The sequence below is a fragment of the Canis aureus genome, chromosome 6 (genome assembly GCF_053574225.1).
Source record: "Canis aureus isolate CA01 chromosome 6, VMU_Caureus_v.1.0, whole genome shotgun sequence".
Classification (NCBI taxonomy): Eukaryota; Metazoa; Chordata; class Mammalia; order Carnivora; family Canidae; genus Canis; species Canis aureus.
Window position 1 is genome coordinate 71505501 of NC_135616.1, and position 25267 is coordinate 71530767.

At 44.4% G+C, this 25267-nt stretch overlaps 1 protein-coding gene and 1 pseudogene across 2 annotated transcripts in view; both read left to right on the top strand.

Annotated features, from left to right (window-relative positions):
* Window positions 1-1773: 1773 nt before the first annotated feature.
* Window positions 1774-3204, top strand: LOC144315260 (small ribosomal subunit protein eS4, X isoform-like; annotated as a pseudogene).
* A 5401-nt stretch (window positions 3205-8605) lies between these two features.
* The window catches only part of KCNH1 (potassium voltage-gated channel subfamily H member 1), a 372290-nt gene continuing 355628 nt past the window's right edge, over window positions 8606-25267 (top strand). For both annotated transcript variants that reach the window (XM_077902205.1, XM_077902206.1), the window contains exon 1: window positions 8606-8831. In XM_077902205.1, the coding sequence (XP_077758331.1) occupies window positions 8753-8831 (79 nt within the window). In that variant the 5' untranslated portion in view covers window positions 8606-8752. The remainder of the gene's footprint in view (window positions 8832-25267) is intronic.

Sequence of the window (25267 nt, forward strand, 5' to 3'; positions counted from 1 at the left end):
CAGTGTAAGAGGGTTCCCCTTTCTCCACATCCTCTCCAACATGTGATATTTCCTTCCTGTCTTGTTAATTTTCCCCGTTCTCACTGGTGTGAGGTGGTATCTCATTTGTATTTCCCTGATGGCAAGTGATGCAGAGCATTTTCTCATGTGCGTGTTGGCCATGTCTATGTCTTCCTCTGTGAGATTTCTGTTCATGTCTTTTGCCCATTTCATGATTGGATTGTTTGTTTCTTTGGTGTTGAGTTTAATAAGTTCTTTATAGATCTTGGAAACTAGCCCTTTATCTGATACGTCATTTGCAAATATCTTCTCCCATTCTGTAGGTTGTCTTTTAGTTTTACTGACTGTTTCTTTTGCTGTGCAAAAGCTTCTTATCTTGATGAAGTCCCAATAGTTCATTTTCGCTTTTGTTTCTCTTGCCTTCATGGATGTATCTTTCAAGAAGTTACTGTGGCCGAGTTCAAAAAGGGTGTTGCCTGTGTTCTTCTCTAGGATTTTGATGGAATCTTGTCTCACATTAAGATCTTTCATCCATTTTGAGTTTATCTTTGTGTATGGTGTAAGAGAGTGGTCTAGTTTCATTCTTCTGCATGTGGATGTCCAATTTTCCCTTTGCTGTTTTTTCTAACAGACTCTAAAATTTCACAGATCCTTGCTATGTTAAAATAAGGACTTTAGAATACTTCAATTTCCAATATTCATTTCACTGTTGTCAGGTATTTCAGTGTCACTATATTGTTAACATTCTTCCAATCTACCTGTTATTGGCCTCATTATTTTTAGGAGCCAGTATTTATTGAGGTTAACTAACAGTTTTTACAAGTTTCTCTGTTTACCATTGTATCTTGTACTCTCTTTTCAGCACATTTTGTTTTCTGCTGTAGTATATTCTTAATCATTTCAGCAAATATCTGTCAGTTTTATCCTTTCTGTATCTGAAAATGCCATTTTTATACTCCTCTTCAAATTAATAGTTCAGATGTATATGAAAATAATTCAAATATATAGAGCATTTGAAAGAGCTTTACGGTGAACACCTATATCCTAACCACCTAGATTCTATAGTTATTAACATTGTGCTGTATTTGTTTTATCCTACATTCATTTATCTATTTCTCCATCTTTCTTTTTGATGCATTTCAAAATAAGTTGTAGACATCCATATACTTCACCCTTAAACACTTAAGACTGAGTATAATTAGCTATGGTTCAATATGTGTTTAGATTTTCTTTTTTGAAATAAAATATACATGATGCATGAAACTCAAATGTATCATTTTATGAATTGTGACAAATACATGTACCTGTATATCCTATACTCTCATTAAGATATAGGATGGTGCCATACGCCAGGAAGTTCCATCATGTCCCTTCCCAGGTAATCCCTGGAATCCCCCTTGAGAGGCAAACACTATTCTGATTTTTTTTTCACCATAATTTCATCTGCTTATTCTAGAATTTTGTATGAATGAAATCATAGACCATGTTCTTTTTTTGTCTAAAGCTTTTTCATTCAGCATAGTGTTTTTGAGACTCATCTATTTATCTGAAGTTTGTTTTTATTTTTGAGTAGTATTCTATTGTTTGAGTGGACTTATTCTGCCAGTGATGGACACGGGGTATTTTTAGGTTTTAACTATTATGAATGAAGCTGATGTGAACAAATCTTTTCATGGACGTATGTGGAATTTCTGGGTTTTAGGGGGAGGTGAATGTTTAGTCTGATAAGAAACTGTCAAGCTAAGCAGTTCTCTTTTTGTGCCTAGAGCAGCCATGGCTCATGATCCCAAGAAGCATCTGAAGCATGTAGCCGATTCGAAGCATTGGAAGCTGGATAAACTGGCCAGTGTGTTTGCCCTCATTCATCTACTAACCTCCCTAAGCTGAGAGAATGTCTCCCTCTCATCTTTTTCTGAGGAACAGACTTAAGTATGTCCTAACAGGAGGTGAAGTAAAGATCTGTATGCACCATTTTATTAATATTGATGGCAAAGTCTGAATTGATATAACCTACCCTGCTGGTTTTATGGATGTCGTCAGCATTGACAAGACTGGGGAGAATTTCCAACTGATCTATGATACCAACGATTGCTTTGCTCCTCATCAGATTACACCTGAGGAAGTTAAGTATAAACTGTGCAAAGTGAGAAAGATCTTTGTGGGAACAAAAGAAATTCCCTATATGGTGACCATGATGCTCACACTGTCGGCTATCCTGAGCCCCTCATTAAAGTGAATGACACCATTCAGATTGATTTGGAAACTGGAAAGATTACTGACTTCATCAAGTTTGACACCGGTAATCTGTGCATGGTGACCAGAGGTGCTTACCTGGGAAGAATTGGTGCGATCACCAATTGAGAGAGACACCCTTGTTCTTTTGATGTAGTTCATATGAAAGATGCCAATGACAACAATGACTTTTGCCACCTGGCTCTCTCTCTGGTATTGGCAAAGGCGACAAACCATGGATTTCTCTTCCCTGTGGAAAGGGTATCCACCTCACCATTGCTGAAGAGAGAGATGAGAGACTGGTGGCCAAACAGAGCAGTGGGTAAAATAGTCTTTAGGTGATGTGTTTGGAAATCTTTAATTAAAGATAATATAGCGTGATAACAACAACAAAAAAGAAACTGCCAGCCTATTTTCCCAAGTGGCTTTTATTATTTCACATTTCCACAACGTATGAGAGTTCTGGAGGCTCTACATCCTTGCCAACATATGGTATTATCCATCTTTTTAATTTTAGCCATTCCATTGGGCATATATAGGAATTCATCATGTATTCCATTGTTTCTCTCTTATTCATGTTGAGATCCCAATGGCAGTTTCATTTTCATCTCTTTGTAGCTAATCTATCCTTTCCTATGATAGTTTTTAAGATTACCTTTTCCTTTTATGTTCTGAGGTTTCACTGAAATATGTCTGGATTTGTTTGTTTCCCTTTATGCTGCCTTTTCAGTTTGAGTATTTAATTTTGGAAAACTCAATTTGGAGTAATTCATAATTATGGCTGTATGTTCACTGTTGGGGGGAATTTTTATGAGTTGGAGCTTAAGGTGTACTGGTTGGTATCGGTTTTTTTTCTATGTGGGTAGTTTCTTACTGGATTCTGACAGGGTTATGTGAGATTTCTATATAAATTTCTTGGCACAGAGTTGATACACTGTGAGGGCACCTGGGAAAATTCTACCTCAAATATGTGGAATGTTGGGATCCCTGGGTGGCGCAGCGGTTTGGCGCCTGCCTTTGGCTCAGGGCGCGATCCTGGAGACCCAGGATTGAATCCCACATCGGGCTCCCGGTGCATGGAGCCTGCTTCTCCCTCTGCCTATGTCTCTGCCTCTCTCTCTCTCTCTCTCTCTGTGACTATCATAAATAAATTAAAAAAAAAAAAAAAAGAAAAAAAATATGTGGAATGCTTTGTCTAGAGGTTCTGATTTCTGAAGGTCAACTGTTTCTACCCATTTTCTGGGCAAGCTGAGAAATAGGGCTGGTAGGTCCTAATTTTCCAAGCTCTTGACTTCACCAAAAATCCAGTGCCAGTTTCCCCACTATGAAAGGAGCCCGTGTTCTTGGCTTATACCATCACGCAAATACTAAAACTCCAGCCTGTAGGGTGTGTTTCTTTTCAGGTTATAAGCCTCCCCCGCCCCCGTTAGATTCCCTCTAACGTTAGTGGTTTCCTCCCTATTTTTGACATCTGAAATTTCCCCCATTTTGCTCTTGAGCTTGGCAATCTATTAATTATGTTTAAAAACATTTTTTCCCCTGTCATTTCTATGTTTTGTGTGGAAAGGCAGTACTCATTACCCCTTAGCTCAATCTGCCATATTGATTGTAAGTTTCTCCTTACTCTTTAAACCCATTGTAATTTGGCTTCTTCCCCAGTACTCTATTGAAAATGTATCTACCAAGGTCTCAAATCACCAATGAATCACTAGATTCAGTGGACATTTTCCAGTGTTCACAGCATAATGCTATTATGATGGTATCTTCATTTCTCCTGCTTCAAGACTTTCTCCCTCTGGGCTTCTATAAAACTGCTTCTCGCAGTTGTCCCTGCTTCCAAACTGTTCCTTCTCAGCCTCCTCTGAAGGCTATAAATTGGTGATTTCCAATCTCTGGCTCTACCCAGATGTGTCTGTTGGGTTTTAACCTGTGTGTATCTCCCTGGCTACTCAATGTTTCTTTGCAATGTCCCACAACATTTCGACTTTTTCAAAATGGAATAAAAATATCCCTAAATCTATTTTAAGATATGAAGAAGAGTAGATAGAGTGTTATTTCTCTTGATCGTGGTCTTCAAAGGAGAAAGGTTACCTGAATGTAGAAGAGTAGTGGTTTGGATATGGTAGTGAAGAATTAGATGAATTCTCACCACAGCCTCTGGCTTTTAGGTACAGAGGCCATAGCAGATGAATATCCTCCAAAGGAGGGGGATCTGTGGAATTTTGAGACTTTGAAGAAAGCCAAGTCTCAGTTAAGAGGAGCTGGAAAAATCTTCAGGGTTGAGATGAAGCTGAGTTGTAATTTATTGACAAAGCGAGATTTAGAATGTACATCTGAGAGAGTAAAGTAGGTAAAAGGAGAGAAATTATAAAGAAGCAAAAACTCACAGAGCATTTATTGAGCTTCTCGAGGGCAAGTACCAATCATCAGCATCTTTCCATCCTTAGAATCTATCCCAGTGTCTGGTATATGCTAGTCTCTGAGCAAATGTTTGTTATGATAAAACGAGACTGTTGTAAATGGCTTTTAATTATTTTCCACGAGAGGGAGTAACAGATCCTGTTCTCTGATGGTAAGAGGAAATGAGAAAGAAGGATATTAACTTTGGGCATTTAGAAGGACATAACCCAATTCTACAACATTTATAAATGCCTGTTGAGTTAACCACAGTTGAATGCAACACCCACATCTGTGCATGCTTCCCACCCCCCAGTCGCATAGATTCTAATTGCGGCAGATTTTTCTCCCTTCTCCCAACAGATCTGGGGTGGAGGGGGTGAGGGAGGAGTTGGGGTGGGGTGGGGAGGTATCTATAATAAAGAACAGGTCCTTCCAGTGGATATGGCTCTCACAACTCTCTTCCTCTAAGTTTATTAGAAAATAATTTTTACAAACAGAAATTAAATATAACAAATAATACACTAGTCACTGGGTTATAGGAGCTGAAATGTCTTTTGCTGCAAATTCCCCGTTTTAGATATTTCACTCTTGATGGCAGAGCAGGTAAGTTACCTCCACATTCAAATTCTCCTACTGGTGCTAATGGTTTGGTAATGATGAGGTGTCCCTGTTCGGCCATTCTGTCTCCCAGGCTTTCTAGGACTCATAGGTGACTCTCCCATGTTTGAGGGGTTCTTGGCTTTCTGAAATGTGTCACCTATACCTGATGGTCTTAATAAAAGGGAAAAAGGATTTTCTGTCTTTGCATGATGCCCCCCCCCCCCCCCACCGTGTGGCATTGTCTTCCTTTGCATTTGATAGATTTTTTGTTGTTGTTGTTGTTGGGCATAAAGATTTTTTTTCTGTTTTCTCCTGGACTCTTCCCAGCCAGTCTCTCTGTCGTGGTATACTTCCATCACTATCAGTCCCTCTGTGAACTCACTAATTACACCCAGCTCAATTACATTCGTTAGAACAAAGATTGGCAAAGTTCATCTTTGTTTCACGGAGCTCTCCATCCATTGTGTGAATACAGATATGAACTCATAATTGAGGGATCAACAAAAACACTAGAAAGTACAGGAGGAGGACTGCTGAGAAGGGTAGAGGAGAGACATCGGAGTAAAAGTTTACAAGTTTTAGAGTTTTTATCTTAGACTTTTTATTTTAGACTCTGTATCCTTCTTGGTACAAGTCCTAGACAGTGGTAGCCTGCTTTCTGCAGGGAGGGACAGAGGCAGCTTAATTGGAATTCTGGCCACAGTTCTTTAAAATTGTCCCTTTAAATGAGAAGTGGCTTTTCCTGTTATATAAAAACACAGGAACGCTCAACTGCCTTGCCAGCGCACATTGGTATATTGTGAATCCTTTACAAATGTGTTACCAAATTTTGACAAATTTGTAAGACTAGAGCTTGCTCCAGCTACGATTCCTACATTTCAGTGACAGAGCTCAGATTTTTAAGCTGAGCAGATCCTGGAACTGAATGTAGAGTCGGGAACAGAAGGTGTCAAGAAAGAGGTAAGAAGCATAGTGTATTGTCAAACCAGCCCCCCAAAAGCCGGTATATTTACTGAACACGTACAACCTTGGCCTGTAAATTATTCAAGGAGAATGTGGACAGAGTAGAACACGAGTCTCTTCCCACAGTCAGATAGTGCTGAGGGTTGGGCATGAGAATGCTTTGCTTCCTCTTTGAGACACGCTTTCATGGACTCACTGTGAAACACAGTCACACTGAGTAGTGATGGTGGTTAAAGATTGCTGACTTTTTAGAGTTCTTTTAGGTCCTTTAATCTCTTCAAGTGTGCTACTAAAATCTGTAGTTTTCAAAATGGTGCCCCCCTTCCACACACATACAATATTGTGCACAGTGAGAATCACTGTGGTAGTACATTTAAAATTAAAATAGAAGAGATCTCCTGGTTCTTTTTTCTTATCAGGTAAAAGGCTTTAACATCGCTCACCTCAAATGAATATCATCTGTTTCCTTTTTATCTGAGCCACAGAACATGAAAGCTCATTAAAATCCGAGAAGTTTTATTAACTCTCTATGACAGTTTTCCCCCATTCTCTTCTTTATCTTCCTTGCACAAGCAGGATTATGAGGTTGCTTGATGGGTTTTTAATATTGTCATGAAAAATCTCCCTGTGGGCATGTTTGTGCAGTAGATAACATAACCTTAAGAGTCTTATTCAAATGAACTTATTCAAATGAAGTGGGCAGACGCCACCGAGCTAGCTCAGCACCACATACATTTCAGATAAGTTCTTGTCAACCACCATTTGTTATCTCATTTGTAATAGAACAAAGAACCACTAGACGGAGCTAGGGCTTAAGAAATCACAGCTCGACACTGGGCCTCTGAGTGATGGGTTATCTTATGGAAAAAGTATATCATTACTTTGATTTCAAAGCCTATGCAAGGGTTACCTAACTCGGCTAGCAGCCGTCATCTATTTGCTTTGTGCCCACACAAGATGATGTCCCTAACGGCCCAATTTATTTAGTCACTCATTGATGACATCTCACCTCGGTATAGCACTTTACAGTTTAGAGTGCTGCCCTTGGCATAATTATGTTTGATCTTCACAGTAACTCTGAGGCATTGCTGGGCAAGGATCGGTTCCTGTATTTTGAGACTAATAAATGGAGACAGGGTGTCTGCAATACAATAGGCCGCACCAGGGTGGTGAACCTGGACAGGTGAGGTGGTGGGTCTGTTCTTCCCTCATAAATATTTTGGTGCCGGCCATTAATCTAGCCTGGAACTAACTAGAAAACTATCACCTCCTTTTGTGGTCTCTGGCCACACCCACTGGGGGAACGTCTCTTAAAAAGACAGGTAAAGAGTCCTGTGCAGGTGGAAATTGCCCAAGTGAGCACGGGGAAAATGAGCAAAAGTGAGCTCCTGCCCAGAAAACCCTTGGTGTATATGATTCTTCGTATCAGAGGCAAAGGTGTGGAAGACCAGCACCTCATCCTGTGTGTAGACAATCCTTCAAGCCAAGGTTGTGCTTATTACTGAACGTTAAGTGTTGGGGACGCAGCCCACCCCATTCCTTCACCCCCACCATTTGGCCTCAGAGGCAAGCCCACCCTTTTGATGCCCGTCAGTTTGCTCCTGTTCCCTAAGCTCACACATTGATCCTAACAGGTTGTGCTTCAGCTAAAAAAGAAGTCGTGCATATATACAGATATTTTCTTGGCCTTGGGTTCAACCAGACGCTGGATCAGAGTGGAAATCAGGTCAGTCACTCAGCAAACCTGTGAAACGTCCGGAGCCTGCATCTGTCCGTGCCTCGGGTTATCTTTAACGACTCAAGACAGCGCTTCTGGAGCTCCGTCGGTTGGTCACTCTGCGAGTCTGACCCCTTAGGATTCAACTTCTTTAACTACTTGGGAAAACACGGGCAACTCTCACGGACACTCACGGACGAGGCTAACACCCCCCAAGGGGAGGCGGGAAGGTGTTCCAGGGGTCCCCGAGCTCCCAGAGGCTCCGGCCCGCAACGGAGCGCAGGAGGAGGCTTCCAGGGTCATGTGCCCCCAGGACTCGCGGTGACCTCGTGGCAGGTGGACGCACCGCGGACGGGGCTCCGCGCGCCAGCGCAGGGCGCACCCCGAGCCCGCTGCAGGGCGGTGCCAGGGGGTGGCGCTGCCGCCCCAGCCTCGGCCGCCCGCCCGCCCGCCCGCCGCTTCCCGGCCGCTGCGGGAGCCCCCCGCTCGCTCTCCCGCAGGCCGGCGGGGGGAGGGGGGCGGGGGGCGGGGGACGGGGGGCGGGGGGGGCAGCGCCCGGTAGGGGGCGCCCCGGGCCAGGCGCCGCGGCTCCCTCCGCCCACCCGGAAGGGCTGCGGCGAGGCGAGCCCCGCGCGAGTGCTCCGCGAGGCGGGCGGCGGGGAGGGAGGCGCGAAGAGGGCGCGAGGGCGGCAGCCGGAGGGAGCGCCGCCCCTGGCCGCCGGGTCCCCGCGGGGCGCATGGGGCGCCTGGAGCCGCGATCGCGCCAGGGCCCGGCGCCCAGCTCGCCGCTGCCGTGAGAAGCCGCCCGGGACGCCCCCTGGACCGCGAGCTGCCGGGAGGATGACCATGGCCGGGGGCAGGAGAGGACTGGTGGCCCCGCAGAACACGTTCCTGGAGAACATCGTCCGGCGCTCCAGTGGTAAGCGGCGCCTGCGGCTTTCGGGGACCCGGGCTCTCCCTCCCGCCGCTCGGCGCCCGCGGATGCAGCGGAGCCCGCAGCTCTGCCGGGAGCCGCGGCGCGGGGCCGCCTGCCCGAGGCTGGCGAGGTGCGCAGGGCGGGGCGAGGTCGCGCACCCCAGCGCCCCGGGGACGGCCCCTCTCGCGCCCTCTCCGCCCCCCTCCAGACGGCGTGACAGCGGATGGGCAAAGTACTGGGAAAAGTGATGGGGCGCCGGCCGCGGCGGGAGCGGCACCGCGCTCCCCGCCGCACCGCCCGCCCCCCGCCGAGGCTCGCGGGGCTCCCCGGCTGCACCCCGGCGCCGCCTCTCCCCGCGGGGAGCCCGCAGTCCGGGAGGCCGGCGGGTCCGGGCCCCCCCACCCCGAGGGCTGGGGGCGGGGGGTGGGGCGGGGGGCGGCAGCTGAGAAGTCCGAGGCGTGGGACGCGGGGGTACAGGGACGCGCTGCACCTCGCCCGGGTCCACCTCTCCCCCGCCCCCACCCATCCCACCCTTTGGAGGTTAAGGCTCGTGAGGGGCAGAGTTTCCTGGACTTGGATGGCAAGTGGAGCGCACAGGGGCAGAGCTGGCCAGGCGGGCGCAGGGCAAACCTGTCGCAGGTCCTCTCTCCCAAACCTCAGCAGTTTCATGCCCGCACACCTTGCTCACCTCTAAATTCCCCACCTCGCCAAGCCTGTCAATCTGTCCATCACCCCGTCACCCGGGGCTCCCCGCTCCTCTCTTTCTTTCTCTGTGGCATTAAGGTGGACAGTGCACGGCAGGGAGCGCTGGACGGGATGCTCCCCAGGGAGCAGGGATGCGAAGGGAGAGGAACGCTGGCGATCCCTTCTGGACCCACCCGCAGCAAAGCATCCTGGCTCCAGCTCGCAGGGCAGAGAGGAGGTGGGCGTCTGGCCCCGGTCATCACAGGGCCCAAATGAAAGGGGGCCAAGCCTGGAGATGCTCTTTACAGGTTCCGGGACTCCTCTCCTCCCAGGGACCGAAGACACGAAGAGCTAACTTAGGAAATAGGTTTTAGAAAGGCGCAAATGTCACAGTTTCGGAGCCTTAAGGAGGAGCCCGTGTTTAAAATCATGGGCTTCTGTTTGGATTTAGTTAGGGATTCAGGGGGAAGAGCGTGAACAGTGACTTGTGCTCCCAAGAAATACTCTTTAATTGAAAAGTGATTGAAGTTGATCTTAACAACAAAAAGCTTATCAACCAGGATAGCCTATTCTTGGGTCTTATTTAAATATCTTAGAAATGATCATTTACTGTGTGTCTCTTAAGAGTACCGAAGAGTTTCTGTTTAGTCACCTTTTCCTTCAAGATCTCTCTCACTCAAACTCACGAAGGGGGCTTTTAGAACAAGGTGACCCCCATTACCTGGAGATTCGAGGGGATGAGAATTACTTGGTGAGTAGTCCCCATGAACTCTTCTGTCGTGAAGAAGCTGGAGGCGTTCATGGGTTTTTAAATAAAATCACTAGTTAAGAGTTCACCTGCTGTGATTGCTGTGGTTATTGACCTGTTAGGGGGTGTGGAGACAGTCTTGCAGATTTGGGGGATCTCAGTGACATCAATTTTCTCATGAATCTCCAGGACAATTCCTTTTTTTCTTCTTATTTATTTAGTTAGTTAGTTATTTAGTTAGTTTTTTTTGGTGAAGAGGCAGTGTCCTTTAAGTTATAAGGGAAACCTCGTGTCTCATGTGTATCATACTATGTTTTTGAATGGAGAAGGAGATAGCAGATCTTACATGTAACAGTCCTAAGGTTCCCTGGGCTTGTAGGAGGACCTTAAGAAGGGTGGGGCTAGGGGTCCCTGGGTGACTCAGTGGGTCGAGTGTCTGACTGTTGATTTTGGCTCAGGCCAAAATCAGGGTCCTGGGATGGAGCCCTGTGTCAGGCTCCCTGCTTGTGGGGGCGGGGGTGGGAGTCTGCCTGAGAATTCTCTCTCTCCCTCTGCCCCTCCTCAGCTTGTAGTTTCTCTCTCTTTCTTTCTCCAATAAATAAATAAATAAATCTTAAAAAGAAATAAGAGTGGTGAAACTAATGCCCCACAACCACAAAATCAATCTGGAGCTGGGAATGCAGAATAAATACTCTAGTTGATTTTCTTAGAGCCACTTCTCCTTTATAAGCATATATAGAATGTCAATAGACTAAGTAGCTGGGAATATTTTTAGCATTGGCATTTTAATTTCAGCACCAATCCCAACAGCTTGACTTCAGTTAACCAACCAACCAAATGACATCAACCACACAAACAAAACATCCTTAGGAGAGTTGGATGAAGTCTTCTTAACATGATCTATTGTTTCAGAAGAAAGTATTCTGGTCTTGAAATGTGGGATTTAAGCTTCTCGTGATCCCTTTCATCACATTTCCTAGAGACAAACAGAAGAAAAATATGTGGACTCTTGGAAATACCACAATATCTACATGCATTGTTTTATTTTACAGTGATGGAAAAAGTCTATTTAAAAATATTGATTGTCTCCTCCTGAAATCCACCAGCCTTTTTTGGACGTGGCAGTGTTTAAATAGCAGCTTACCTTTAATAGCAGTACTTTTTGGATCATCTTTTTAAAGCATTTTCTCCCAGTGGTCTTATGCAGTATTCTGGTTCCTGTTTTACAGATCAGAAAACTGAGCCCTTGGAATATTAAGTGACTTATTCAAAGTGACAGGCACACATTGCCTGACACAGGAAGTCTTTGGAGGGTATCATTCATTTCCTCCTGTAGCATCATTGTTTCTCCAGCCATATAACTTAGCCTGTCTTTAAAACACACACACACACACACACACACACACACACACACAAAAACTACTCTCATTATATGCTTATGGATAATAGAAGTGGCTTTGTCTTGGGGCATTAGAATATCTGATGTCTGGAGTATCATGACCTGTAGGATTAGATGCTGCATTGTCTGCCTCTCCTTCCCCATCCTTGTGTAGATGAAGAAGGTGAAGGAAGCACATTCCCTCAAATATTTAAGGGCAGAGCTGATGAGACCCGAAGTCCCTTGACCCCAGTGTCATGTTCCTTATGGTACACTATGCAGCAGCCTTCCTTGTATTACCAGTATGTTCTCTAGAGAAGCTTAATTTCCCAGGGGAGATTAAATAAAATGTTATAACAACAAGAACAACATCCATTTTGGCTAACAGCCATACTACCACATCCAAACAGAATAACGGCAAAGGAGAAGCTAATTCTGTTTTAAGCAAGGGCAGTATTTTCATCTTTGTCAGTGGTTTAGCTGAAGTCACCCGTGGGGTAACAGCCACTTACTTATTCATGCACCTGCTTATAGTTATAAAGTTTTAAATAACTTTTCAGAGAATATCACATTTGATCCTCATATGCCAGCAGAGGAGGTGCAGTGTCTCCATTTTAGAGTTTCAGGAGCTGAGAATCTTGGGGCGCCTGGGTGGCTCAGTTGGCGAAGCGTCTGCCTTTGGCTCAGGTCATGATCCCGGGGTCCTGGGATCGAGCCCTGCCTTGGGCTGCCTGCTCAGCAGGGTGTCTGCTTCTCCCCCTGCCTCTGCTGCTCCCCCTGGCTCCTCCTGCATGTCTTCTCTCCATCTCCCTTTCTCTCTCTCAAATAAATAAATCAAAATCCTTAGGTTAAGTAATGTACTTACAGGTAGTAAAAGGCAGTTGGAGGCACGTCAGGTACTAGTCAGCAGCTGTGACAGGTTTGTTCATTCAAAAAGGATTTATCGAGCACAGTTATTGAATGCTGAGGATATAGTGGCCTCCTTGCCCTCAGAAATTTGCATTCTAGTGAATCTTGGTCCAAGCATCTTGACCCTTCCCACGATGCTTTCTGGCTGTAGCTCTTATACAGGCTTGACATTGTGTTTAAAAAGAATTTTTTTAAAAGGTATTTCTTGGTTTTGATGGGACTAAAATCTAGTTGAACTTTCTCTGATACATTCTGAATACCATTTGAAGGAGAGATTGTTTTTTTAAGATTTTTTTTTAATTTTTTTATTTATTTATGATAGTCACAGAGAGAGAGAGAGAGAGAGAGAGAGAGAGAGAGGCAGAGACACAGGCAGAGGGAGAAGCAGGCTCCATGCTCCGGGAACCCGACGTGGGATTCGATCTCGGGTCTCCAGGATCGTGCCCTGGGCCAAAGGCAGGCGCCAAACCGCTGCGCCACCCAGGGATCCCTTTTTTTAAGATTTTATTTACTTATTCATGAGAGTGAGAGAGAGAGAGAGAGGCAGAGACACAGGCAGAGGGAGAAGCAGGCTCCAAGCAGGGAGCCCGATGTGGGACTCGATCCCAGGTCTCCAGGATCACACCCTAGGCCGAAGGCAGGCACTAAACCACTGAGCCACCGGGGCTGCCCTGAAGGAGGGATTTAATAATTATCTGGGTTTTTTTTGGAGAGTTGCAAGTAATTAGCAGGAATAATTAAGTATTCTCCAGATTTTGCTTATGGTCATGTCAGTGATCATGTCAAATCCTTCTATTGACTTTGTTACCACATAGGCAAAGCCAGCCTGTTTCTCTTTATATTCATGATTGGAAAGTGTTATTCCAGAATATTTTTTGATGGTTGCTTAAATCTGCAGGCACTTACTGTCATGGGAAGGCTGGCAGACCTTAGTGCCAGGAAACTACAAAAATATTACCCTAAATGGTCCCATTCTAGGCAGAACATATGTTTTAGTGTTCGGAAACCTATATCAAACAATTGTAGGTGCCAGTAAGAATCCATGCACATTAGCAGGAGCGAAACGTAGCACATTTTGGTACAGATTTATGTACATGTATAATTTACAGATTGCTAAATCAGCTGTGTTTTTGTATAGTGTTAAGTTGGTTCAGGTTGTTGATATAATTAGTACACAAACAGGATGAAAGCCGCGGGTAATGTTGTGTCTCCTCATAGATGTGTTGAGCCACGGTAATATTTATAAAACAGAAAACTGGTTAAAATCCATTGTTGCTCCGAAAGGGGAATAGATGGTAATCTGGATTATTACCAGCTCCACGGAGCTTGTTTTTTCCCTTGTAATATGTTCCGAGATAACCTTCAGCCAAGGCTCAGCTGTCTTGCTCTGAAAGTGTCAAAAAGTAAAATCTAGTGACTGATAGAGCTCGGAGATAGGGAAGATGCAGGCCTCTGATTTAACGGGAGACAATAATATTTCCAAACTCCATGGGCTTTTTTTTTTTTTTTTTAAATCCCTCTATTTTAATCATCGATCGTGAAAGAAGAAATGCATTTGAGGAGCACTGTGGGCGAGTTGAATCTTTGCCTTCATTCTTTCTCACACCAGCTCTTCGTTTATGATTGGGCTTTGTTTGGCCCTGGCTTCTCCAGCATTACCTCGAAGTGCCCCACTTCTTCTCCTTCCCTTTATTTTTGGTTAGTTAATGGCTTGTAGGCAAACACTTAAAAAAAAAAAATATTTGTTACTTGTTCAAAGGCATCACTTTCCTAATGTGAGTGTCTGCTTGATATATTTTGGGTATTTGGACCATGGTTTGTTTTTGTTTGTTTCTTTAGGTGGCCACACCTGTAACTGGTGAGAAAGAGAAATAGAATCACAGAACTTTAGGTCCAAAGGGACATTTTCTACTATTCGTTTTCCAGTGTTCAAATGTCTCCAGAATTTCCCTCTCAGTTGTTATCCAGCCCATGCTTGAATAGTGATGGGGTGCTCCCTTTTTTACAAGGAATGTTCTGTTTTCAAGTAACTAGTAATTGTGAACTAGTTTCTCTTGTGTTGCCTTGTCTTGTTTTGCCTTCTCTTCTCTTCCCTCTCCTCCCCACCCCTCTTCTCCCCTTCTTTTTTCTTCTCTCCTCCTTCTCCTACTCTTTTCTTGTTGTTATTCTTTGGTCTCACCCAAATCTGTCCTCTTACAGCTACCAGCCACTCATTTGAGGCCTGGCCCATGGAACAAAACTGACCTAGTTCACTCCTTTTTCTATCAGAAAACCATTTTTTTTTTTTTTTTGGTGGTAGTTATTTGATAATAGTCCCGCCTTGATTCTTCTTCCTTTTTTTTTTTAAATCTTTTTGATTGTATAATACCACAATAGAAAAGCATATAAAATAATTTTGTGTAGCTCAACACATTTGTATAAAGTGAATATGGTCCTGTCACCATCTATGCCAAGAAATAGAATCTTGCCAGCTCTCCAGAAGCGCCCCGGACCCTTCCTGATCCCAGCTCCCTTACTCTCAAAGGGAACCATCTTCTGATTTTATGGTGATCACTTTCTTGCTTCTTCCTCCTAATTTTGCCACCTTGTTTTGTATTTCTGAACACCTGCAGTTTAATTTTTTATCTGTTTTTGAGCTCCAGATGCATGGGGCCATACAGCATGTGTTCTTTTGTCAGTTGGAAATTCACCCATGTTGTCCCATTTGCTGTTGGGTCATTTTTACTGTGGTGTGATGCTTTATGGCATGACCATACCACACATTTTATGTATCTTTTCTGCTGTTGATGGACTTGTGTTGGTTCACAAACTGGTTTTTGCACACAGAAGGCAAGGATATACCAAAGAAAGAGCCAGGCCACTCCAGATGGGTAGGTGGCAGGTTTATTTGTAAACAAGGGAACTTACTTAGGAGGCTTGTCTTGGGCTGCCAAAAGACAAGTAGATCTCTGCACCTACTACTAGAATCTTACAAGTTGATACACAGGCCTTGACTGGGGCCAGCCATGTATTCAGTCCTCATGGTTTCCACCCCTGACTCTTTCACGGCTGCATGCTTGGAATGGCTCCCACTGTGGGAGCAGTGAGCAGAATGTACATTCCAAGGGCAGAGGAGGGGGTGAGGAGCCTCCGATTGCCTGGGCCCAGCTGGCAGGTCAACCAGTGGTCACATCGTCTTGGTGACCTCCTCCAGCAACATGTGAGCTGTTTCCAGTTTTTTTTGCTATTCGTGCTGGTCCAGACATTCTTGTACATGTCTTTTTGGACATGTGGGGACCTATTTCTCTTGCATGTTTACCTGGGATGTGTTAACTGGTTAACTACGGTAGATAATGCCAAGCAATTGTCCTAAGGGTTTGTGTCAATTTGCCATCCCGCCAGGGGTAAAGGAGAGTTCTCATCACTCCACATCCTGGCCAAAACTTGGCATTTTTTCCTTTTTTTCTCTTTAATGGGGACATTGCCCAAACAGTATAGTAACTAATAAAATAGGGTCATTTAGAGTTCTGTTAATAGTGAGCACATGAACAAAATGAAATGAAAACAAAACTTGCTCTTGTCCTTTGGGAGGCATCAGTGTCTAGTGTGTGTTGAAATGTTCTCACAGTCTGAACTGCCTCACACACGCTGATAAATGACATGAAAGACTTGCCCAGTTAGAATTGTGTGCAAAGGGTTCGTGCAGGGGTGTACACGTGCGTACGCGCGTGTGAGTGTGTGTATTTAGGAGACCCATTTTCTTAAGCTGAGAAGCACTAAACCCCAGGGATAGAGATTATGTAAGAATCAGAGCTGGAAGTGAGAAGGAAATAGGAAGTGGATGATTTATGTTTATTTTAGTGAAAGACGGAAAATGGCTGATGGAAGGAAGGGCACAGATGAAGGAGGCCTGAGAAATCAAAAGACAAAGTAAAATGGAAAGTAAAGTCTAGCTTATGGGTTCAGCTTCACAAACACAATGGACCTCCTTTGTGCCTGATGCTGAGCCAGAGGCCGAGCAGAACACAATGAGGGAGAGTTCTGTGATATGGGGTCTGGTCGGGGGATTTATGATGAAGACCAGCAGGCACTGTAGACCTCGAGAGATTTAAGCGATGTTGTGTTGGTTGAACACACATGACACGTGTTTCCCTTATAAATGTCTTACCCCCAAATTATTCTTAGATTTTACAGCCATTTCTTTTCCTGTGAGATTGAACGTGGGATGACTAGATCCCTGAAGTCAATTTAAAGAAGATTGCAGAATGTGTGAATCTTTGTTTTGGTGGGTGGAAGTTTTCCTAAAAAAAAAAAAAAGAAAAAAAAATCTCACTCCTCGGGGATATCTCACCACTCTGACTTCTTTGGCATGCTGTCTTGGGTTGTTCACCCATTGTGAGCTTTCAGCTGTTGACTTTAAAAATAAAACAGTCATTTATTTTACCAGCAAAAGTGGGTTGATTCAGGAATAGCAGAGAATTATAATTTGGGACAAGCAGACTCTGGCAGAAAGGACGGGGTGTCCAACAAAGGAGGGGAACGTTTTATGGAGAAGAAGGAGGAAGTTGGGGGTGGGGGCTTGTTTTGAATATGTGTCCATTGGAGAAAGGCAGGAATTCAGGGTGATGATGGCTTCTCGTTGGCTGAGTTGCTGAGGTGGTCAATTCTTACAGGAGGTGCGCAGTGTACATCTTTCCCTGTTTGGGCCTGTAGCTGCTGCTGATACTTTCCTGTTGAGGATACTTCTGTTGGGGGCCTGTAGGTGATGGACAGTTCTTGACATCGCGTGGTGCTGCGTGAGAGCTCCCCTTTCTGGCCTCTCTACTCCCATTTTAGTCGGTCCCTTTACGTTTCCACGCAGCATGTTCTGGATGCTGGGATTTGTTTGGTGCTCTGTTGTTGTCCACACGCATGCGGTCGTGGCAAACACACTGCGGTCTGAGCAGCTTTAGCATCTCACTTCTCATGGTCTCTGCTCCGACAGTCACGCGCTGCTGCTAATGAGCAACTACCAAAAACTCTTCCGATTGGGTGTCCGAGAGTTATGCCAATAATCAGAATGTTTGCTTCCTCATCCTAAGATTGCTCATGTTGTAAATTGAAATGACATTCTTTTGATTAGCTCTAGGTTGCATAAAACTGAGTTTGCAAATTAACTGAGTCAGTTCTTTCCTATCCTTTTTTTTTTTTTTTTTGGTTTTATTTATTTATTTGAGAGCGAGCGAGCAAGAGAGAGCATGAGTGGGAGAGGGAGAGGGAGGAGCACAGAGACACAGGGCTCCATCCCAGGACCCTGAGATCATGACCTGAGCCAAAGGCAGATGCTTAACCAACTGAGCCAATTCTATAATTATTAATGTAATTATTAACCAAGAGTGCCCCCAAACCATCATTTCTCATATATTTTTACAAAATTTTAAATTTATTTATTCATGAGAGACACACAGAAAGAGGCAGAAACACAGGCAGAGGGATAAGCATGCTCCCTGCGGGGAGCCCAAGGCAGGACTCAATCCCAGGACCCCAGGATCATGCCCTGAGCCAAAGTCACACCCTCTATCTCTGAACTACCCCAGGTGTCCCTCTCATGTCTTTTTAAAGGTCTTGAGGTGACATCAGGTGCTTCTGTGAAGAAGAAAGTCCTCTCCTTCCTCTCTTGTTCCTCCTTCTCTGAAAGAAACACACACAGCGTGGGCCCCCCAGTCCTCACATTCCCACCCCGGGGCCTGCGTCTGAGAGATGCTACTGTACTGGCACATTTTACTGATGCTTTGCCCCTGCTTAAGTGTGGTTTTCATTTTAGACTACACAACCGTGGCAAGGAAAATGAGTTCATTTGATTGCTAAGTCTGTATTTACTTTATCTAAATGGATTTTTTTTAGGTTTTAATTTTGTTTCTTCTCAGCGTTATTGGTATCAAATTGATCAGGATTCTGTGCTGCTGTCATGAACGTTGTGCTTTGGGTGGGTCAGGGTGCTGCCTATCTTCTCTTTGCCTCCCTAGAGCCATTCTCTTTTCTTTCTTTCTTTCTTTTTCTTTCTTTCTTTCTTTCTTTCTTTCTTTCTTTCTTTCTTTCTTTCTTTCTTTCTTTCTTTTCTTCCTTCTTTCCTTTCTTCTTTCTTTTTTTTTTAAAGATTTTATTTATTTATTCATGAGAGAGAGAGAGAGAGGGAGAGAGAGATTGAGAGGGGCAGAGGGAGAAGCAGGCTCCATGCAGGGAGCCCCATTCTCTTTTGGGAGGCTGCCCTGTATGGGTGATGTCCACGGGCTCCCTTGCTTCCTGGCTTCTGGGTGGCTCCAGCCCTCGAGGGGCATGCCCACCATGAGATGGAGGGAGAATTTATTTACTCTGTGCTATTTCTTCTCCCAGTTTCCTTCCTCCCTCCCTCCCTCCACCGTAGCCTAGCTTGTCCCTTGATTGAAGACTATACATCTAGCTCACTCTCTTCGGGTCTGGGTAGGGCTGAGGGTCCCAAAGTTTCCAAGCATTACTAACCCTGGGGGTGCTGCCTGTCGCTGAAGTTTCTCTCGGGGGTGTCCCGGGGGCAGGCTGCAGCTGGCTGGTACTACCTCTCAAGATCTGATTATGTGCATCTCTTCCCTTGTACGTTCTGAGACTTCACCTTGGTGGCTTTACATCTGCCATGCAGGGTATGTGCACCCCCAGAAGTTGGCAAATGGTGTATATCACCTGCCATGAGTTACCAGCGCGCTACTGCCGATACCTCCCCACCTGTGCCTTTGTAGATAGTTCTGTTATTCCCCACTCGTCTAACTCTGAGTGTGCCATTATTTCCCTGCCAGGACTAACTGATAGAACCAGTTACTTGTTCTCTGGATCAAGTACTTTCTCAACTTTTTGTCCAGACCAGCTGTAATCATGGGGGGCGGGAGGGGGGCCCAATGAGGGGCAGGGGTGTATGTTCCAGGTTGTTCTTTCAACTGAACAAAAAACACCTGTGTTCTGTGTGCCACAGGCAGCTGTCCTTGCTTTTCCACTCAGTGAGGTGGTCCCCTCCAGGCTGGGGGGCTATTTTCACATTCCTTCTCCATCTTCTTTCACTGTCATGATTTCAGAGGTCAGGAAAGACCATAAGTAAATTGTGAGTTTATCAGAGACAGTGGAAGCCAGGTACTTACTCCAAGTTATAAGCGCCGATTATAATTATTGGCGACAGTCATGACCTTGGACGAAGGGCCTTTCTCACATGTGTCCCTGGCAGCCTTGCCTCCCCTGACCTTCACTGGGACCCTTGTCCTGTGGGTGATTTTGTCATTCTCATTCTACAGATGCAGACACATGGGTGTCACAGTTGGGGGACTGCTGCTTTTGAGAGTGTGGTTTGTTTAACTCGAGAGGTAAATGGTTGGCTGCTAAGGTGTGTGGATGGAGGAGGGTGCATGTTGGAGACCGAGCGGACTTTTCTCTATAGCCTTTCAAGTAGTTTTCTGGTTGTTCTCACATGCCATTCTTGCCTCGGGTAGCAGCTAGCGGGTCAGTGGTTCCAAGGACCTACTGGGCCCTGTTAAACCCCCTTCTTGGCCAAATCGCTCTGGAAGTTTGAAGTTGTGGTTTCCTCTGCTGCACATTTACCCACCATCCACTTTTCATCTTTCAGAAACTGAGCTCATGCCTTCTCCTTGTTTTGGTGTATATCCCTTTTCCTTTTTCCGTCATCCTTCCAGAATGAGGAAATACTAGTATGTGATCAATCTGCCATCTTGAAATGATACTGATATCTTTTGAAGACAGAGGAGGCCCTCAATTCTAGCCTTCTCTCTCTGTCAGATAAAATTACACCTCATGCTCTCATGCTTCCCCCCCAGCGAGCGTGTCCAGGGATTGTGCTCTGGCCCGACTTCCATGGAGTGTGCCATTTTTCTCTGTTGTTCTTGACAATGACAAAACTAAAACCATTTAGTAATGAGTTTGATGTCCTTTGTTTGAGGGAAAAACAATCCATGGACTGGGGGAATGTGGCGCCTCACAAGCAGCGGAGGCTCCTCTGGGGGATTGGGGCAAGAGCGGGTTCTATATGGTGTTAGAAGGGGCGATGTGGAAACATGGCATCGTGACTGGTTAGGAGGTCAGGATTTCCTTACCAGGCCAGCAGGTCTTGTTTTCTAGGTAAGGTCGGCTAGCTAAAGGTGACTTGGAGGGTTGGGATTGGTGTACGTGAGGTGTTCCTGACAGTGAGGCATTTCCCCGAAGTGTGAGCTGATTTAGGTTTAGATTCGTGACACAGGCCGGGCCACTGGGGCGGCCACCGTTTCGTGAATCCCAGAGAACGAATTAGCTGTCACTCTCTGCCCTAACTTCCCAATCCCTGCCTTCCAGCTGTCTAGGTAGCTTTGAATTTCCTGCTTTGCTTCTCTTTCTCTCTCTCCCTCTGGCTCCTGGTCTCCATCTGTTTCCTCAGTCCCTCCTGCATGCTCTTCCCATGGGCTTATGTTCTCTGCTCACTCGCTCTCTAGGTCTTGCTATGGGTCTCTTGCTCTTGGGTGCCCATTCTCCAGCTCTGCCTCGTGCTCTTGTACTCCTTGTTGGCCATCCCTCCTACTCCCGTGCTCCTTGTCCTTCCATTCCCTCCGCCTCACATCTCTCCATCTGTCTTCCTGTCCATCTCTGCCTCCTGCTGCCAGCCATGGATTGTCTCTGTGGCTCTCTGCCTTTTGTCTGTACCCCTGTCTGTCTGTGTTGCTGTTTGCCACTTGTCTTCATCACTATCTGCCTGTCATCTCTATCTGTTTGTTGTCTCTCTTTGTAGTCTCTGCCTCCACCTTTCCTTCGTTTGTCCATCTCTTTTCGTCCAGTTCTCCCTTCACCTGCCTCAATAGATGCTCTTGCATGGATCCATCCGATGGCCTTATTTCTCTCCCAAGACCTCCTTTCTCCGCTTACTCAGCAGCATGCACAAGCTCAGCTCTACAGACCTCTTGGTCCTAGCATCTTGGTTTTTGTTCTGAGAGAATCTAATTGGCCCAGCTCTAACTATGAGTTGTTGCCTGGTTGTTCCTGGCCTAGTCTGCTGTGACTGGGGCCTGGATGGGCCGTCGGGAGGGCAAGGAGTTATGTGATATGTAGACTATGGCAGGTACAGCTAGACAGGGAGGTGGGCAGAACTTTCAAGCAAACAGATGTATCCCCTGCACTCCTGCCATGCCTGGGACAGAGTAGTTACTCAAATATTTGTTATATTGAACTGAGCTGCTCTGAGATTCTTTCCATCCACCTTGGTGCTATACTCTAGCCTCACTGAGCCATTTACCAAGAAAGTTGTAAAGTAACATAGGAGAGGGACACCTGCGTGGCATCTGTGGTTGAGCGTCTGTCTTCTTCTCAGGTCATGATCCTAGGGTCCTGGGATGGAGTCCTGCATCAGGCTCCCCACAGGGAGCCTGTTCTCCATCTGCCTATGTCTCTGCCTCTCTCTGTGTCTCTCATAAATAAATAAAATATTAAAAAAAAACACAGGAGACAAATGTAAAACTAATTAAAAAATCTTTTTCTAGTACTATTTAATAGTCTATACTGCTTAGTTTGAGTTACTTTTTTTTTTTTTTTTTTTTTTTTTTTACTTCCAGGAATGAAATTTTTGCATGTTATTATTCAATGATGGTCAGAGAGTTTTTTTTTTATAAATTTATTTTTTATTGGTGTTCTATTTGCGAACATATAGCATAACACCCAGTGTTCATCCCATCAAGTGCCCACCTCAGTGCCCATCACCCAGTCACTCCCACCCCCCGCTGACCTCTCCTTCCACCACCCCTAGTTCATTTCCCAGAATTAGGAGTCTCTTATGTTCTGTCTCTCTTTCTGATATTTCCCACTCATTTTTTCTCCTTTCCCATTTATTCCCTTTTACTATTTTTTATATTCCCCAAATGAATGAGACCATATAATGTTTGTCCTTCTCCGACTGACTTATTTCACTCAGCATAGTACCCTCCAGTTCCATCCACGTCGAAGCAAATAGTGAGTATTTGTCATTTCTAATGGCTGAGTAATATTCCATTGTATATGGTCAGAGAGTTTTGTTCAAAATGCCTATAATATGTATATATGTGCATTAAGAAATGATTATGACTCTAAAAATGAGAATAAAACACTTGATTAATCTATCGCACCACTTGTTAGCAACTGATAACACCAAGTATTTCTTCACAGTAATTCAACGTGTCACTGACCTCTTATTTATTAAGTAAACTATCACTGAATCATAGAAAGTCTACATTTCTAACAGTTTCATGTGTTTTTGTTCCCTTCCATAGTGCTTGTAAAACTGATTCATCTGTTTTGTTTTATTTTATATAAAATTAAAAAATAATTTATTTAAATTCAATTAATTAACATATAATGTATTATTGGTTTCAGAGGTAGAATTTAGTGATTCATCGGTCCTATGTAACACTCAGTTCTCATTACATCACGTGCCCTCCTTAATGCCCATCACCCAGTTACCTGCCCTCCAGCGACCCTCAGTTTCCTATGATTAAGAGTCTCTTATGGGGGATGCCTGGGTGACTCAGCAGTTGAGTGTCTGCCTTTGGCTCAGGGACCCCGGGATAGAGTCCCACACTGGGCTCCCTGTGAGGAGCCTGCCTTTCCCTCTGCCTCTCTCTCTGCCTCTCTCTCTGTGTCTCTCATGAATAAACAAAATCTTTAAAAAAAAGAAAGTCTCTAATGGTTTGTCTCCCTCTGTTTCATCTTGTTTTATTTTTTCCTCTCTTCCCCTATGGTCTTCTGTTTTGTTTCTTAAATTCCCCATATAAGTGAGATCTAATGATAATTGTCTTTCTCTGATTGACTTCTTTCACTTAGCTTAATATCCTATAGTTCCATTCACTGTTTTTATTGTTTTAAAATCTTTTAATTTGATGTTGAATGAAGGTGGAGGTCACGCTAATGAAACTATGTATTTAAGGGTAACTACCCAGTAAACAAAGTGTTTGAGTTTGCTCTTGAAATTGAAGGCTCTCTTTCCATTGTAATTTACTGACTTAATCAAAACGTATTTATTTAGGATATTAAAATTAGAGGCAAAGCAAGTGATTATGGAATCTCTTGGGAGGATTATCAGATCTCTTGCCAGGATTGGGCCCTTGACAATTTAGAAGAGTCATTTTCATGGAATTTTATTGTTGAAAAACAATCAAGATACAACATGACTTCTGCCGATCTTAAGATTTTAGATGTTTTATTTAGGTGCATTGTACTGACTGGGCTCCTTGTTTCCCTCATCCCATCCTCTCCATTCTTCCAAATTTTGTCAAATCTCGATTTTTTTTCTAAAGACTCATTTCTAGTATGGATTTTATGTAGGTTTGGGCAAGTTGAATTATTGTTTTCTTGTCTTTGTCTAGTGGTTATGTATGTACTTCTTGTTTTCGTCGTTTATCTCAATGATGTTTTTTCTATTGTTTCCCTATTGTTTTAAAATAAAGGAAAAGATAATTTTAGTCAAACTTGCTTTTTGTAGGTTTGATATCCTTAGTAATCTGTCAGAGTGAAAATATCCCAAAGGTGTGTTCCCTTCCAAGAAAATATTTCTAGTTCTTAGAAGCATGTTGTGAAATACATATTGTTGTCTTCTAACTAATTAGCGTGCACGGGGAATAATACATTTGCACGAATTGCTTGCTGGATGTAGCTTTTATCTCTGTGATGGCCCACACTGAGTCACTTGCCAAGTCATTGCTTTGGTTAATCTCTCCTTTGTTATTTGTGGTCATTACGATGTAAAGGGATTTTCTAATAATTTCTTTTTAGAATATCTCTGTGACATGGTAGGTTGGAATGATTTTGACCCATCTCACTTTCTGTGGTGTGACTTGGCTCATGCCCCACCAGCTGAAGAAACTTTACATGCTGAGGTGGGGCGGGGGGGGGTGTCTTTCCAATTTTAAGAGAGTGTTTAAATCTACAAACCGGAGGAAAACTGTGTGGGCTGAGGAAGGTTGAATTTGGGAAGTCTTACATTTCATTGGATGCACTCTTACAGCTGAAGACATTCAGAGGGTAAAAACGCATCAGAGGGAGGCAGTAGAATCTATCTAATTTGCATCAGAGACCTGGAGGCATAGGGAACTTTCAGATGAGAGCCAATGAATAAATCATGGCAAGGGCAGCCAAGTTGAACCTACATATTTTACTGAATAATCGAGGAGGGACTTGATCAGTTCAGAGAATATGAATTTGAAGGCAGGCTTGGTGCTTAAGAATGGGCCACTGGCTGATTGGAAGTTACACATGCTACCTGCAAAAGCTACATGTACGGGGCTGCTTGGGTGGCTCAGTTGGTTAAGCATCCAACTCTTGATTTCAACTCAGGTCATGATCTCAGGGTCCTGGGATTAAGCCCTGTATCGGGCTCTAGGCTCAGCATGGAATCTTCTGGTCCCTCTCTATCTGTTCTCCCCTCCGTGTTCTTTTTCTCAAATAAATAAATAAATAAATAAATATCTTAAAAAAAAGCCATATGTATAGTCAAGAGCATATGTCTTATATGGATTTTACAGATTCCAAAGACACATTTGGGCATTTTCTGTATACATAAACTGACCCACCAATATGTAATTTATTTCGACTGCAGACTCCTTTGACAACATGGTACACTTTTACATTAATATGGCATATCATATCATGTGTCCAAATCCAGACAGTTCCACTGAGCAAAAGCCAGGTACACCACGGTTCGCCTGGAGTGTATCACTTCCCACTGAGTTAAGTTTAGAA